Raw genomic sequence first — 16,495 nt, 5'->3', positions numbered from 1 at the left:
GGCTGAGGTCCCGGAGCGGCCTCCCCTGCAGGGGGTGCCTGTTGCCTCTCGCCCCCTGGGAGGGAGATTCGGGGCGTGCTCCCAGCTGCCTTGACCTGCCCCCCACAGTCTAATTGGGGAATAAGCCGTGCATGTGTTAAGACATTAAGGTGCTGACATCAGCACAGAAAACAGGTCCAGCCCAACCTAGAGTGGGGTGTGCTGGGGGAGCCGGACACCTGCCTGTAATCTGCCTCAGCCTTCCATTAGCTGCCTTCTGCTGTGCAGCGTCCGGGGGGACTGAGCTTCCAGAACTGGCTGTCAGGCATTGCCCTTACTTCAGCACGTGGGATGGCCTAGGGAACACAATAGTTTGAACCCAGGGGCCTCCTGGCAGCCCCGCTCCACTCTCGAATGTGATTTGTACTTGGCTTTACCTTCCTCACCACTCATTCGGTGAGAGCTTTTTGTCACATCTCGTTGGTGCCGGCCTTGCTGATCTGAACCTCCCGGGGGCCGCAAGCACCAGGGTCTCCGGGTCCTTCAGGATCTGTTCCCTCCAGCTGGAATACATTCAGTGTGGCCAGTGTGCCATGCACATGGGAATTGGAGGGGCCTCGAGGATTCACGTGGGAATGAGACATAGCTCTCTGCTTGGAGCTCTCCAGACCCAGAGTCCCCAAGCTGGACTCTTGTAGGTGCGATGACCTCACCACGGTGACTCCAGAGGGAATTGGGGAGAATGGGGGGTGCTGGTACAGTTGGCTGCCTCCTCTGCAAAGGTTCCTCGGGAGGCTGGTTGGTGGCGGAAATCCACAGTCTCTACTGAGCATGTGCACGGCTCACCGCATCAGGAGTCAGGCTGGTGGTGGCTCCCAGGGACAGAATGCTGTGCAGGCAGGCTGACCTGGCTGTCAGTTGCAGTTCCGATGCATATTTGCTGTGAGACCGTGGCCGGCTCAGTTACCTGTCTGAGCCTCGGCTTCCTTGTTTATAGTTGAAAGCCAATACCCCTTGCCTCCCAGGCTCGTGTTGAGGTTGAAACGAGGTGTGAGAGGACCCTCGCTGAGCGTGCTGATGGCCTGTCGGTGCTGTGGAGACATTGCTTCTCTCCTGCTGCCCTTCTTGTGAATCTTTTATGTTTTATTTACTGTGGTGTCTCTGATTCCCAGCAGCCAGCCAGTATTTTTTAACTCTTGGCTCTGTTGGTTTCACCCGTGTAGAAGCCACCTCCTGGCACCACCTCAACAGCAGGACAAACTGGGTTTCCGGGTTTTCCTCCCAGCAGCTGAGACCCTGCCGTGTGTGGCTGGCCTGGGCACAGGCATGTGTCCGATGAGTGTGGCAGGGCCATGGTCTCATCCAGCTCCCCTTAGGCGTTGGGGAACATGCAAGAGATGCCAGAAGATTTAGGTTCTGGTCCAGACTCAGCCACTTGCTTACCGACTAGAGGAATGTTTCTGTCCCTCTTGGAGCCTGAGTTTCTTTAGCCAGAAAGTGGGAATCACGATGGTCCCCATCTGACAGGGCATCTGGCAGTAGAGTGAGCTGACTGAAGCACCTTCCCTAGGACCTGTCTTTCAGTTGACCTGCCCATGTTGGAGTCTCCCTTCCTGCCAGGTCTCTATCTCCCCGTCTCTAACAGGCACAGGGTGGTGGGACACACAGATGAAGTGGAATATGGGAAAGCCCTTCGTTGTAAGCTGTGGGTGCTGGCACACGTGCAGTACGGCCATGGTGCTTATGAGCAGTTCTTGTCCCTGTGTCCACCGCCAGTAGGTGGCATGGGAGGTTGAAGACCAGGCCTCCTGCCTCAGGGCTGGGCCCCTTGCCTTTTCCCCCACAGATCCTGGCAGCGGCTCTGACTGAGTGTCACCGGAAGTCCAGTGCCCAGGGCAAGCCACTGGGCCTGAAGGTCTTCGTGGCTGGCAGAAACCGTCTGGAGAACGATGGAGCCACTGCCTTGGCGGAAGCTTTCGGGGTGAGGCTTTTAATCCTGGTCTGCATCCCTACTCTGGAATTGAGCTGCGAGGCCTAGGGCGAGCCGCTTCCCCTCTCTGAGCCTGCTGGCTCATTCTGCAGTGGGGCAGAATGCCTGTGATGTGTCTGAAAAGCCACCCCATCCAGCACTGCAGGTGAATTGGTAGTGGCTCCTGGAATCCTGTTTGAGAAGATTGTGTGTGGCTCTGATCAGTGAGTGAGGTCTGCCTGGCTCAGATATGGGAGTCAGGGGTGCCAGAGCAGCGAGCAGGACGACGGCCTGGCATGACGTCAGCCTGCGCTCCCTGAAGGTCAGTGTCTCTGCCTCTAGTGGGTGGGGCACAGAGATGGAGTGAGTCCTCAGACTCACCCTTGAGACGGAGGTAGGGGGCAGTGGCCCAGGTGCCCTTTCCCCCTACTCCTCTCCTTCCACTCTCCTCTCTCCTCATAGCTGCCCTGGTGCCCTGCCCCCTCCCCTGACACTGTTGAGATCTTGACTGTGAGCTCCGGGAGAGGGCCACCCCTACCCCATGGGGCTGGGAACGTTGGAGTCTGTCTTTTCACTTAATGTAAATGTTTTCTGTGGCAGACAGTATCCTAGCGGTATTAACTGTATTCAGGCCACAGCAACATCCCCCATAGTGTTGCTGCTTCAGACGATCTACCTGGTGGAGCGCCTGCCTCAGGCAGAGAGTGAGAATAGTGGGGGACAAGTGCCTTACTGGACCCCGGGCTGCAGGAGAGCTCTTGCTGCCTCTGGAGCCGGAGGAGCCTAGTTACCGTCCTTGTAAACATCATGACGTTAAAGGTTACGCCTTCTCTGCGCCCCTTCCCTCACCTTGCCGTCCCCAGTGTGGTGGGTGGGAATGGGGATGTGCTGTGGTTGTGCTAGGCATCCATCAGATGTCCTTCTGTGCTCTTGGACTTGGGGTCCGTAGGATGCCTCTAGTCTGTGGATAGAACCCAGGGAGTCTTTGAACGTGGATGGGGGAAGATTGCATGATTATTAACACTAACGTAACTAAAATGTAGTGGGTTTTTTAAATTACTTTACTTTGAGAGACAAAGAGTGCAAGCGGGGAGGGGCAGAGAGAGAGAGATTGAATCCCAAGCAGCCACCGCACAGAGCCTGATACGGGGCTCCATCTTACGAACTGTGAGATCATGCCCTAAGCCACCCAGGTGCCCTTAAGATGTAGTGTTACCTTCAGTTGTGAAAGTAGACGATAAGCCTCAGCTGCTTTAGAAATGCCCACGATTGGGCACCTAGGTGGCTCAGTCGGTTAAGTGTCTGACTTCAGCTCAGGTCATGATCTCAGGGTTCGAGAATTTGAGCCCCGCATCGGGCTCTCCTGCTTCAGATCCTTTGTCCCTGCCCTCTCTGCCCCTCTCCCTCTTGCACTTTGTCTCTCTCAAAAAATAAACTTAAAAAAAAGAAAGAAAAAAGAGAAAACACCCGCCCGTGATTGTGTTGATGGTAGAAATCACAGATGTTTTCACGTGAAATAGTTGTACAGATCTACAGAAACGTTTCTCATGTGGTAGCGTCACAATAACCGCAGACTTGCCCCGAAGTGCTGTTGTTCAGTGGCTTTGTAATATGGTGAACACATATTACTCCAGCACACCTTTGGGGTTTTTTCTAACTGTTTTGAGGATTGTCTTCCAGTTGAGTTGACTTCCTTTGTAGTCCTATATAATTTGTTTTAAAATTATTAAACATGCTAAGAAAGGTGCCGGGGGTTTTACCAGACCGCCGGAAGGGTCTGCGGCACAGAAAATATTGAGCAGCCCTGACTGGTAGCGTTCCTCGGTTGGCCTGCCTGTATTTGCTTGTGAACCCTCTGCGCTGTTCTGGTAGCCTGGAACAATGAAAGGCCCCTAGTTGGAGAGTTCTTGCAGGCCTGGCTTCAATCCTTGGTGGAAGCGGAGACTGGGGCATGGGCTCCTTCAGAGCTCAGAAACTGGTGGAATGTAGAGAGGAAGGTGTTGTTGATAGTCCAGATGACGGACGCCATGATAGTGGAAGGACAGAGTGCTCTGGGGATACAGGCAGAGCACTGGCCTGTGCCTGGGGTGGGGGTGGGGGCATCCTGGAAGCCCTCCTGGGAGAGGAGGTATCCAAAATGAGAGGTATATAGGAAGACTGCATAGGAGTCAGTCTACCAAGAAAATGCCAACAAACAAGGACACAGAGTGTTCCAAGCAGAGAGAAGGGAAGTGTCAAAAGGTTGGGATGAAGAAAGGCTAGGTGGTTGGGGAAGACCTTGTCCCCTAGAAAAGGAGGTAGATGTGGGGTACCAGTCGTACCGTGTGAACAGGGCAGGAGAGCCCCAAGAAAGACAGGCCCAGTGGAGCTGCAGTGTGCAAAGAAGGACCAGGGCAGACTCCTGGGCCAACACCCAGGGTCCTCCCTGTGTGGAGGACACCAGACCCAGAAACTTGTGTTCTGCGCTGTGTGACCCTGCACAAGTTACTTAGCCTTTCTGATCCCTAGTCTTTGTCTGGTGGAGTTCCTAATCCCAGGTCGGTCTCCCTCATGAGGCTATGGAGGGGATCAGATACAGCCATGCCCAGAGTTCTGCTTTGAGATCACCCAAAATATCCGTGGACAAGCCCGTGCCCAAGTGGATGGCAGCCCCTCCCCGTATGTAGTGTGTAGTGCCACCTTCCTGCCTACTGGATGTCCCTGGAGCTCGGGAGCCCACCACTCTGCTCTGTCCCTCCTGCCCCTCGCAGATCATCGGGACTCTGGAGGAGGTCCACATGCCACAGAATGGGATCAATCACCCCGGTGTCACTGCCCTGGCCCAGGCTTTCGCCATCAACCCCCTGCTACGGGTCATCAACCTGAACGACAACACCTTCACTGAGAAGGGCGCTGTGCCTATGGCCAAGGTGAGGCGGGAGTGGCAGGGTCAGAGAGCAGTAAGCAGGGTCTGGCTGCTGCCTTTCTTTTGTTTTTTAAACTTATTTATCTATTTTGAGAGGGAGATAGCAAGGGAGGAGCAAAGAAAGAGAGGGAGAGAGAGAATCCCAAACAGGCTCCACACAGAGCCCACTGTGGGGCTCAAACCCATCAACCATAAGATCATGACCTGAGCTGAAACCAAGAGTTGGATGCTTAACCGAGCCACCCAGGTGCCCCTGGCTGCTGCCTTTTTAATGCACGTATCAGCAGGTGAGCTGCTCTGCCCACCCACCGGATGTGTACCTCATGGGTACATTACAGAACAGGCCATGTGTCAGAAGCTTACCTGCGCTCTCTTTGGGCAGCTCTGAGTGTCCATACTGCCTTCCTCCTGAGCTGCCTCTGTGTAAACCCAGCTGTTGGTGCTGGATTAGTTCTCAGAATCTGCATGGAAGATTGTTCCGGCCCGACTGCTTTTCTCATTGATTCTTTGATCAGCTATTTATCGAGCCCTGTCCAGTGCCCAGCCCTGTGCCAAGTGTGGGCCATGCAGAGTTGAGTCAGACTCTGCCTTCAAGGAGTCCCTAGTTCATGGAGGAAGGGGAGAGGCTTGTGACAGCGCAGGGCTGTGAATGTAGGGCTGTTTGGGTGTCGAGACCTCGCTGGACCCTAAGACTCCACAAAAGCCTAGTCCTGCTGCTGTGGGGGATTGGCAGAAGCATCTGCAAGTGTAGGGGATGTACAGGAAGTTCAGATCAGACTTAGGGCAGGCTTTCTGGAAGAGGTCACATTTTGGCCAAGTTGTACAAGACAAATGGACCTTGGACAAAGGGGTGTTTCAGGCGAAGGGATCAGCAGCATGGGAGAGGGTCCTGGTTTGAAACAGGCAAGGTTCAGGAGGTGTCTGAGGGTCAGACAATAGGAGAGGGAGGCAAAAACTCGTGGCCTTGCTGATTCTGAGGCTCTCCCGTGAGTACTAGGCAGCCATGCAGTGTTTTAAGCTGGGGTGCCACTTGGTCAGATTTATGCTTCAGGAAGTTTCTGGATATAACAGAAGTAGAGTGGAGGGAGGTTAGCCAGAGGCCAGGAGGTGACAAAAGCTGGTGAGGTGCTGAGAAGGCCAGACTGGATGGAGGAGGACAGTGTGGAGGCTGACACGGGGTGTGCCGTTGGCCCTCAGAGGGCTGCTGGGGGGCCTACACCCTCACCCTGGCCTTTGCTTCCTCCTCGCAGACGCTGAAGACCTTGCGGCAGGTGGAGGTGATCAACTTCGGGGACTGCCTGGTGCGCTCCAAGGGTGCTGTCGCCATCGCAGATGCCGTGCGCGGGGGCCTGCCCAAGCTGAAGGTGCCGGCGCCACCCGTGTCTTCCCCTCGGGTCTGGGCTCCCCCCACACTCGGGGTTGCCGCCGTGGGTGGCAGGGGTGTGGTCTTTAAGGCCAGGTGGGCCTGGGTTTGCGGCTCAGCCCTGCCACATCGCTCTCATTTTGTGCAATTCTCTTCACCTGTGTGACGTGAGCCACAGTTTCTTCATTTTGGAAATGGGAGGAGGGAGCAATGGAGGTCATCATAGCATAGTGTAAGAGAGCGCCTCGAGTACCTGGTGCGTCGCTAGCTAACTGGCATTGTTATTATTGTCGCTGTCACTGTGCCCAGCTGGAGCTCGGAGCCTGCCTTACCCTCCCTTGGGGAAAACAGGCTTCAGAGGAGAACGTGGTCTCCTGGCCTGTGATTCTGCTGGCCTCTACTCCTTTCTCTTATTTTCAGGAGCTGAACTTGTCGTTCTGTGAAATCAAGAGAGATGCTGCTCTGGCTGTTGCCGAGGCCGTGGCCGACAAGGCTGAGCTGGAGAAGCTGGACCTCAATGGTAATAGGAGTGGTGGCCTTGGCCCACGCCTGCCGGGCAGGCCCTGCTGCCCGTCCTGACGCTCCGTTCCTCCTCTCCGCGAGCAGGCAACATGCTGGGAGAAGAAGGCTGCGAGCAGCTCCAGGAGGTGCTAGACGGCTTCAACATGGCCAAGGTGCTGGCCTCCCTCAGGTAGGGAGCTGTGGGCTGCGGTTCTCCTTTTATTCATTTAGGAACCATTGTTTGAGCCCCTGTATGTGTCAGATGCGGTGCGAGGCATCAGGGGCGCAAGGATAAGACAGTGAAGGTTTCTGACTCGTGGGACTTCATTCTGGCTGGACGGGTGGCCAAGAATGATTAAGCTCCTGTACGTTCAGAGACGGTGAAGGTCTGAGAGTGGTCACCCTTTGGAGTGGGTGAGGTGGGGAGGCTTCTGAAGGGATGACCTTTGATCTGAGCTGACAGATGAGGTAGGGTAGCAGTGAGGTCAGGGTGGCAATGGGGGTGTGGAACCAGACTTGGAGACGGAGTTCGGAAAGGAGGAGGTTGACGCAAGAGAGCAGGCAGTTCGGGGTTTGCGGAGCCACATGGGCTGTGGCCATGGCCGTGGCGGCAGGGCTGCCTCCTCCGTGTGGGTGGGAGTCGGTTTGCGTCATCAGCACCCGCTCCCTCTGCCCTTCTGGCCCCCAGGTTGGCTTCATTCACCTGTCAGACCCTCACTTGTGTCCCCTCAGTTCTATGCCTGTGCTGCTGCTAGGAACTGGGGGCTCAGATGGCCTTGAGGGGCTCATAGTCCCAGAAATCCCCATCCCCTCGCCTCCCCCCTCCCCCCCCCCGCCCCCCCCCCCAGCCACAGCTTCCTGTGAGCAGTGAGATACGGCGTCTCAGCCTGGGCAGTATTCATGCCAAGCCCTGGGCCTCAGCTGTGACGGACTGTTCTCTTCCTTTCCTGTCTCCCCAGTGGGGGACTACGGGCGAGGGTGGATATGTGGTTTCTCCGTGTTCACAACATGGGCTTCCCTGGGTGATGAGAGTTGGATGACGGGCTCCCTGGTGACCCACATGCCCTCACCCTGGGAGCGGTGGTGCCCCCATCCTCTGTAGGCTCCCTCCCACCTGATTGGGGTCTGTGGGTTGTGGAGCCAGGCCTCGGAGCCAACATGGGCCTCTGGGCAGGGAGGGTCTGCTTTAGCCAACTCCCCTCTGCAGTGACGATGAGGGTGAGGATGACGAGGAGGAGGAGGAGGAAGAGGAGGAAGAAGACGGAGAAGAGGAGGAGGAGGAAGAAGATGAGGAAGAGGAGGAGGAAGAGGAGGAGGAGGAAGAAGAGCCACAGCAAGGGCAAGGAGAGGAGTCATCCACACCATCAAGGAAGATTCTGGACCCAAATAGTGGAGTGAGTTCCTTGTCGTTTGGCAGGATCAGAGCCCTGGTTCTCGAATGTGAAGTCCTGGGACATCTTCACGGGGGCGGTGGGTGTGGAATCCACTTAAGTACATTGGGTGCAGACTATTTTTGAATGCGCACCCCTGTAAGTGTAAAAGGAAAAGTCATCCCAATATAGCTGTATTCATCCATATTTATATTTATCCCAGTACAGATGCGTATGTTCACTTACGCATCATGATGTGATTATAGCATATGTGACGCGGCTGTACCGTTTAGTATGAAACATACATAAATATCTCTAAAAGAAGAGAGTAAAAAATAGGCATAAATAGAAATTCTTTTCCTACCCATCTTGGCGACCTGCAGGGACAGCCCCCCCTTCTGGAGACTGGTCCAGCTTGAACACTCGGTGTCCCTTCGCCTCGCCAGGAGGGCTGGTGTAGTCAGGGCTACCGTGTCCTTTTCCTCATAAGCTCCTGACTAAAAACTCTTGACGAACCACAGGTTGGACGAGGACCCCCACACTCATGTTGAATTTCACTTTTTTCCTAGTTTATGGAAGCATTTTGACAAGTGGCTGGGCACTTTCCAGTTTTTAGTTTTTCTCTGGGCACCTCGCTAGCAGTGCTTATCCGGGCTAGACTCCAGTTCCTGGTGGGGTCCACTTTGGCCCCCCCGCACTTCTTACATCACTTCCGGGACGTCGTATGTCATGGCAAGGAGGCGCTTGGCCTAAGGAGGTGGCTTGCCCCCATCGCAGAGGCTCCCATGCTAGGAGCCAGCGAGGGCCGGCGTCTGCAGGCCCCTCACCCTTTGGGGGCTGCACGTGAGTGGGAGGAAGAGTCCAAGACTCTGAGCCTTGACTACCTAGAGCGAAGGTTGCATGTTCTGGGTGAGGAGTCTGGGTTCGGACCTCCACAGAGCCACCTGTGCCGCCTGTCCCTCAGGAGCCAGCTCCCGTGCTATCCTCCCCGCCTCCTGCAGACGTCTCCACTTTCCTGGCTTTCCCCTCTCCAGAGAAGCTGCTGCGCCTTGGGCCCAAGAGTTCCGTGCTGATAGCCCAGCAGGTAGGCGGCCACGCTTCCAACCTCTGAGCCCAGCATGCCGTGGAGATGGGGACGAGCAGAGCATGGGATTGGGAGGGGACACTGTCAGGGGGAGTGGGGACTGCCAGGTGCGTTTAAGTGTTATTTATTTATTTATTTATTTATTTATTTATTTATTGACATCAATAGGCAAATTTATTGGTGGCAAGAAATTCCAATCAATACTAATCAGGCTCAGCTGGCCCACTTTTCCTTGTTTTTTTTAACTTGTTTTATTTTTTATTTTTCTAAATTTACATCCAAATTAGTTAACATATAGTGCAACAATGATTTCAGGAGTAGATTCCTTAGTGCCTCTTCCCCATTTAGCCCCTCCCCCCTCCCACAACCTCTCCCGTAACCCTCAGTTTGTTCTCCATATGTATGAGTCTCTTCTGTTTTGTCCCCCTCCCTGTTTTTATATTATTTTTGTTTCCCTTCCCTTATGTTCATCTGTTTTGTCTCTTAAAGTCCTCATATGAGTGAAGTCATATGATTTTTGTCTTTCTCTAATTTCACTTAGCATAATACCCTCCAGTTCCATCCATGTAGTTGCAAATGGCAAGATTTCATTCTTTTTGATTGCCGAGTAATACTCCATTGTGTGTGTGTGTGCGTACCACATCTTCTTTATCCATTCATCCATCGATGGGCATTTGGGCTCTTTCCATACTTTGGCTATTGTTGGTAGTGCTGCTATAAACACTGGGGTGTGTGTGTCCCTTCGAAACAGCACACCTGTATCCCTTGGATAAATGCCTAGTCGTGCAATCGCTGGGGTGTAGGGTAGTTCTATTTTTAGTTTTTTGAGGAACCTCCATGCTGTTTTCCAGAGTAGCTGCTCCAGCTTGCATTCCCAAGTGTTATTTATTAAGTGGTCTCTGTGACCCACATGGGGCTCAAACCCACGACCCCGAGATCGAGTTGCGTACCCTTCCTTCCGACTGAGCCAGCTAGGGCCCCTCCCCCACATTTTAAAAACACACAGAAATGAGTGTGACCAGTGTATCTGTCAGCCTCCAGAAGCGGACCCCGCCACCGGCAACACACTTGGGCTGCAGGAAGGGCAGGCCTGCTGCACCTAGTGACACCTGGGGCATTTGCCCAGCACACTCATGTGCACACACCTAGGCTTCCTTCCCATGTTCTAGAACAGCTGTCCTGCCCAGGGCTCCTGTGGAGGTCACGTGCTTTAGTGTCCCCTTGCTCCCGCCTCACTCGTTTGTTGGTTCGCTGGCTTGTTCATCCATTTGTTCGCTTCCTCATTCCCTGATGCATATTGAGGTGACTGTCCAGTGCCTCCTGTTGGCTGGGCACTGCTCCGAGTACCTAGACACGGCTTCATTATGTAACCCTCTGGGCAGCCCAGAGCGTAGACCCTGTTACGCTGGGTGACACCTGAGAGAGCAGGGTTTCAGAGAAGTTAAATGATAAATACGGAGAAATAAAGTGTGTCTGCTCCCAGAGCTACCTTGGCCTTTTGGCCGACTTCCTTTCCATGTTTTCTCTGTTTCTTTCCCTGACAAATGAGATTAAAGGCCCACTTTTTCATGTAATACCATTCGCCATCTCCTGTGTCAGGAACCATGCCCACTACCCCAGTGAGTGGATATAGCACTCAGACACTGTTTCTGGACATTCACGTTGCTTCCACCTGTCTCCACCCCAGTGAAGTTAGGTGAAGTTAAACTTCCTTGTGTTGAATGACGTCTAGCCTATATCCTGGATTATTTTGTTCAGGTTAGATTATAAGAAGAGGAGCACTGGGTCACGGGAATAACCCATTTTAATACTGATGCGCTCCCTCTGTATGCTTTGCATACCTGCCATGGACCGGACCATGCGTGGCTCGAAGGGGACAGTGTGGGCGCGAGGCAGGACCCATCTTTGCCCACCAGAGGCCCGTGTCTCACCAAGGCCTCTTCCAGCCAAGCCAGCAGCAGAGTGCAGGCACATCTTCCCTGGGGCTCTGGCCCCTGGTGACTAGCCATTGTCTCTTGTGTTCTCAGACTGACACATCTGACCCGGAAAAGGTGGTCTCTGCCTTCCTGAAGGTGTCATCTGTGTTTAAGGATGAAGCCACAGTGAGGACAGCAGTGCAAGATGCAGTAGGTAACGTGGGGTGGGCGGGGCACGGATGGCCCTGCCTTCTTGCTGCATCAGGGCTCAGATGACATTTATGGTGGCTGGAACCCCTTGTTCCAACACTAAAGTATGTACTGCTCTCCACCCCCTCCTACCTATTTTGTTGGGTTCCTGCCACAGAGGAGGCTGGCTGCTCTCCTATTTTTTGCAGATGGGGCAACTGAGGCCTTTCCAAAGCCATACAGTTACATACAGTTAGAACTCAGCCAGGCGTCTGCTGTAGGAAGACCAGATAGTCACAGCCCCGAGGCCCTGATGGGAGCGGTCCTCTCAGAGGAGAGGCCACGAGAGAGCTAGCTTTTGTCCTCATCTGAGCCTCTGCACACAGTCCCCTCCACCTGCAACCCGGAGGATGCCTGCTTTCCCATTTCTTTCACAAGGCTTCCCAAGATCTCTGGTCCTGTCATGACCCTCCCTTGCTATCCCTTTCCCTGTTACCTCCATCATAGCACCTGTCACCTTCCACTTGACCACGCATGTCTGAGCTCTGCAGTGTGGTCAGACTTGGGAAGGCAGACAGGGAAGGAAGGGCCCAGCACGTGGAGAAGAGTAGAGAAGAGTGGAGAAACGTGATGCTTTCTCCTGGATTGGTGCCCTGTGGGTGGCATTGAGGCAGGAGGGTCAGTGGGGAGCAAGGCTGGGTAGGCTGGCGAGGCCCAGATGGAGTCACTAAGTCTGCTCCCTGAGATCCCATCCCCATGAGCATTGATGGGAACAGGTAACCTGAGTTGTTTCCCAGAACAGCCTAGCACGGAAGTGTGTGCCCACACAGTGCCTGCCTATAGACCCTCGGCCACTCCTTCCCCTCCCTTCTCTGCTCATTCCCCCTCACCTCTACAGAACCGCTGAAATCTCCCCCAGGGTGATCTGCCTCACTTAACCTTGCCCCCTGCCTGCCCCACCTTGGTCGTGCAAGGTCCCCAAGCCCTTTTGCAGTGTGTGAGGTCAGCATGAGAAGGACAAGGTGTCACAGCTGGTAGGTTGAGCCCTTCTCCTGGCTGTCCCCTCAGCCTGGGACCACGGTTTGCTGCCCTGTGCTCACCTGATTAGTGCAGAAGACAGGACCCAACCTGTGTGTGCCAGAGCTATGTGACCTTGGCTGGTGACCAGCCATTTGCTGCCACAGACTCATTTGTGGCCCCATTGCTGCTTCTGTCTTGCAGATGCCTTGATGAAGAAGGCCTTCAGCTCATCCTCCTTCAACTCCAATGCTTTCCTCACCAGGCTTCTCATCCACATGGGTCTGCTCAAGGTGCAGCTTCAGGGGAGGAAGGGGGTACACCTGCCCACCCACCCACCCTGTCCCACCCCTTGAGTCCTGTCGGGGGACCTGTCACCCACCCTGTCTCTGGGTCTGCTTAAGCAGCCTCGCCTTGGTGATGGGATTCAGCTTGACCTTGGCCATGGGGCTCTCTGGGCAGGGGGCTGGTGGTGGAGACCCACAGCACCCCAAACCCCGGTGACCCTGTAGCTCACTCACCCTGTTTGTGCTCTGTGTTCCCCTTACAGAGTGAAGACAAGGTCAAGGCCATTGCCAACTTGTATGGCCCTCTGATGGCATTGAACCACATGGTGCAGCAGGACTACTTCCCCAAGGCCCTCGCACCCCTGCTGCTGGCATTCATGACCAAGTGAGTGTGCCCTCATTGGCTCACACGGCAGCCGGTTCCGGCGTCTGCAGGCCCCTCGTCAGTGCAGGCTTCCCTGGCCTGCACGTTCAGGCCTATGAGAGACCCTCATGCCTCCTGGGCTCTCAGCATCCATGTTTCAGTCTCTCCTCCCCTGTGCCAAGCTGAGGACAGGGGGCTCAGGAATAGTGTCTTTTCCTGAGAGAGAGAACGTGGAGTGGCCCCTATTTTCCAGACGAGGAAACAGCACAGGAGGGGAGGAGTTTGCCCATGGTCGCCCTGGTGCTCGAGGTCCTGTACTCAGGGATGTCTCTGCGAGCAGTTCTGTGTCCATTCTCTCAGCGACAGGGCTGAGGCTGAAGGGGCCTGTCACACCCGTCTTCCGCAGCCACAGGCCCCTCCCCTGCGAATGCCAAATGCCCAGAGACCTGGAAATCTTGGCCGTGTCCTGGAGTGAGGGTCCCGGCCCCTGGTGGGGCAGTAGCCATAGCTGGATAACAAGGAGCTTTCAGACTCCAGCGCCCACCAGGGGTGAGTCAGAAGGCTTGTCCCCTGCTCTCACCGGGGCCCTGTGTAGCCCCAGCCGACCTCTGGCCCTCCTCAGGCCTCAGTCTTCCCGTCTACCCCGCCAAGTTGCTGAATGAGGTGGTCTCTGGGGGCTCTGACCACCCGTACTTACCGTGAATCCGGTGCTTTGGGAGGGAAGTGGGAGTGAGGCAGGAGAGCGACAAACTCCCCCTCGCCTTGGCGGGGGGGTTGGGGTGACGTAAGTGTGGCTCGTGCCATCGGGTCGTGCCTGGGTGTGTGAAGTGTCGGGGGTGGTCTGGCTCGGGGCACAGTGGGGAACACTGGCTGGCTTCTGGGACTGTTCGCACCGTGGCCTCTCCGCCCCCGCGGCATCTTGCGGTTCCCTGCGCACAGCACTGCCTCCTCGGGCCTCACGCTCTCGCATGTCTGCCCACCTGCCTGCCTCCACACCTGCCCGTCGCCACTGCGGCTGCCCAGGCCACCCATTCTGTTGCAGGTGGACTGACCCGAGTGAAAAGCCGGGCTGAGGGGTGCCAGGCGGGCTCAGTCGGCGGCGCGTGCGATTCTTGATCTCGGGGTCATGAGTTTGAGCCTCACGGGTGTAGAGCTGAGCGCGTGGCCCCTCTGCCAGAGTCCAGCGCGAGCCCTCACCCTGGCCTCACGTCTCATGGCCCCGACTTCCCAGCAAGCTGCATTCTCCCCATGCCTGTTCCCACAGCAGGGGACATCGCCTTGACCCCAGCTCTTAGCTCGCTGGAGCATCTCCAGTCAGTGGCCCTGGTCCCTGCCTTCCCCCCCCTCGCCCCACAAAAGTCCGGCTCCTTTTGTCCCCTTCAGCTTCTAGTCGGCATTCTTCCCTTGGGCCTTCTTTTATTCTGAGAAGAAGCCCTTGCCCTTGTTGGTCTGTCACAGGTCCCTCCTTCAGCCGCCTGCCCGCCCTCAGTGCAGGCCTCAGTCTATACCACTTTAAAACGGGATTTATAAAAGCTGTCCCTTAGATATTCTTTGAGGTGACCGAGTGGCCTTGAAGCGACATGCACATCTTTCCTCCCTCAACTCCTGGCCACGTGGTGTGGGGTCCCACAGCTGCGCTAGACTAAGGTGTCTGTGGGCTGCGGGTCCTGGCTGCGGTCCACGCTCGCCTGGCCCCCTGGATGTCTCGCCCACGTTCTTCCTGTGTAGTGACGTTAATGATCTCAATGGTGACAGTGGCCAGCCCGTTACTCGTGAGGGCCCAGGTGGCACTGTAGGGTCTGTGAGGACACCCTGGCCCTGTGCCCACCGGAAGGGCCCTGGGAAGGGCTGCCTGGTGGAGAGCAGAGGCCTGCGTTCTGGCCAAGTCTGGGCTGAGCGGCCTTGGGTGTGCTGCCGCCTCTGAGCTTCACCCCCCACTCCCGCCCGCCCCCGCCTCCTGGAAAAGTCGTCCTGAAAGTTAGAAAACTGGATGCTGGCATGTTTTTAGCCTCAGAAATGGCCCCCACTCCCTCTCCATAGGTGGGAAACTGGCCCCTGCTGCAGCCTGAACTCCCTGGGCCCCAGTGGTGTGTGTCGTGCCCTCCCACCCCCTGCACTGACCCTTCTTTCCCCACAGGCCCAACGGTGCCCTGGAGGCCTGCTCCTTTGCCCGCCACAACCTGCTGCAGACGCTGTACAAGGTGTAGATGCGAAACCGACCTCTCCCCACCCCTTGGCCTGAACCAGTGACTTGGGAAGGGACTCAGATGAAGGACTCTGGCCAGAGGCAGGGAGGGTCTTTGTCTCGTGCATCATGTCAGTCCCTGAGTATGTGTGTCGGTGTGGTGTGTGTGCAGGTGTGTGCTTCCTGTTGGGGTTTGGGTTTTTAATGTCTCCCTGCTGGACTGTTCCTGGTCCCGCTGGAGGGGAGCTGGCCCGCCCCCCGCCCCCCCCACCCCCATGAAAGGGCTGAGAGCTGCTCTGCCATTAAACTTGTTACCACCTGAGGGCGCTCTGCTGACGCGTGCCTCCAGCTCCAGGCCCCGTGGCGGTCCCCTCCCACCTTGCCTTCCTTACCCTTCTGGGCTGCGCCAGCGCCTAGGGAATTGCGGTCTGTGCACTGTCCCCTCCCTCTGTGCTGTGGCCGGCTGCGCTTCATGCCCTGCCTGGGGCTGCTCACTTAGTGCTGCCTTTGCTTCCTGTCACTAAGCCCTGGTCCTAAAGCCATTGTCATCCCCGTCGTCCATCCCTGCTGTATTGATCTCTGCAGCCTGAGGGGCAGCGACTGCCACAGGCGTGGGGCTGTGGGGCAATCAGTAGAAGGCAAGGCCCTGGTTCCCGTGCCACGTGGACAGGAAGAAAAGCCAGTGGCAACACTGGGTGTCTAGGAGCAGGAGTCGCGGGTAGATGATGCTGGCTCCAGACCCATGGGGCCTGCTCCTGGCTGCTGAGATGCTGTGACTGGCCCGAGGGCCATGCTGGAGGGGGCTCTTTGGCTGGCCCAAGTCTGTTCTCCGGCCCAGGGGCAGGGGCGGGGCCCACTGAGCTAGAGCTGCAGCTCGGGTGCTCTTAAAGGACCCAGACAGGGTGGGGACTGGGCTGGAGCTGCCCCCTGACGCTCTGTGCTTTCCCCTTTGTGCTCTTTGTGTGTCTGGGCTGTGCCCAGGGCTTCACAAATAAAGTCATGTGTGGCAACTGTGGAGACTGAAAAGTCTTTCAACCCTTAAGTGGGCGGTTCTCGGGGCCTTAATGCCCGCAGTCCCACCTCCGTCTGTACGGGCTTGTCCCTCACCAGAGGAGCTCCTGTGCCAGCCTTGTCCCGTGGGGCAGCCTCTCCTGCCCAGGCCCAGATGTATCCAGTTGTGCCAGCTCCCCTTTTAACAGCTGGCCGGTTGGTGCTCAGCAGGGGACAGCCATTCCTGGGGGCCAGGGACGGTGGGAGACCCTTCCTCTCTGGGCACTGAGGGCCCTGAATTGGGCCTGTTTCCATCTGCTCAGCACCATCTTACCCTTGACCTAGCCTTTGGGCTGCTGGCCCCTGCATCACTCCA

At 56.2% G+C, this 16,495-nt stretch overlaps 1 protein-coding gene across 3 annotated transcripts in view; it reads left to right on the top strand.

Moving 5' to 3' along the window:
- Positions 1-16,139, top strand: part of RANGAP1 (Ran GTPase activating protein 1) — a 32,322-nt gene extending 16,183 nt beyond the window's left edge. For 2 of the 3 annotated variants that reach the window (XM_042947933.1, XM_042947931.1), the window contains exons 6-16: positions 1,826-1,960; positions 4,699-4,857; positions 6,104-6,217; positions 6,637-6,736; positions 6,823-6,907; positions 7,925-8,111; positions 9,052-9,171; positions 11,199-11,301; positions 12,498-12,586; positions 12,844-12,965; positions 15,082-16,139. In XM_042947933.1, the coding sequence (XP_042803867.1) occupies positions 1,826-1,960; positions 4,699-4,857; positions 6,104-6,217; positions 6,637-6,736; positions 6,823-6,907; positions 7,925-8,111; positions 9,052-9,171; positions 11,199-11,301; positions 12,498-12,586; positions 12,844-12,965; positions 15,082-15,151 (1,284 nt within the window). In that variant the 3' untranslated portion in view covers positions 15,152-16,139. The remainder of the gene's footprint in view (positions 1-1,825; positions 1,961-4,698; positions 4,858-6,103; positions 6,218-6,636; positions 6,737-6,822; positions 6,908-7,924; positions 8,112-9,051; positions 9,172-11,198; positions 11,302-12,497; positions 12,587-12,843; positions 12,966-15,081) is intronic. The other variant, XM_042947932.1, reaches the window with a different exon arrangement.
- The last annotated feature ends 356 nt before the right edge of the window (positions 16,140-16,495 follow it).

Source organism: Panthera leo, chromosome B4 (assembly GCF_018350215.1).
Source record: "Panthera leo isolate Ple1 chromosome B4, P.leo_Ple1_pat1.1, whole genome shotgun sequence".
In the NCBI taxonomy this organism is placed as follows: domain Eukaryota; kingdom Metazoa; phylum Chordata; class Mammalia; order Carnivora; family Felidae; genus Panthera; species Panthera leo.
The sequence above is the reverse complement of the archived record's forward strand: the minus strand, read 5'-3'. Positions and strand labels throughout refer to the sequence as shown.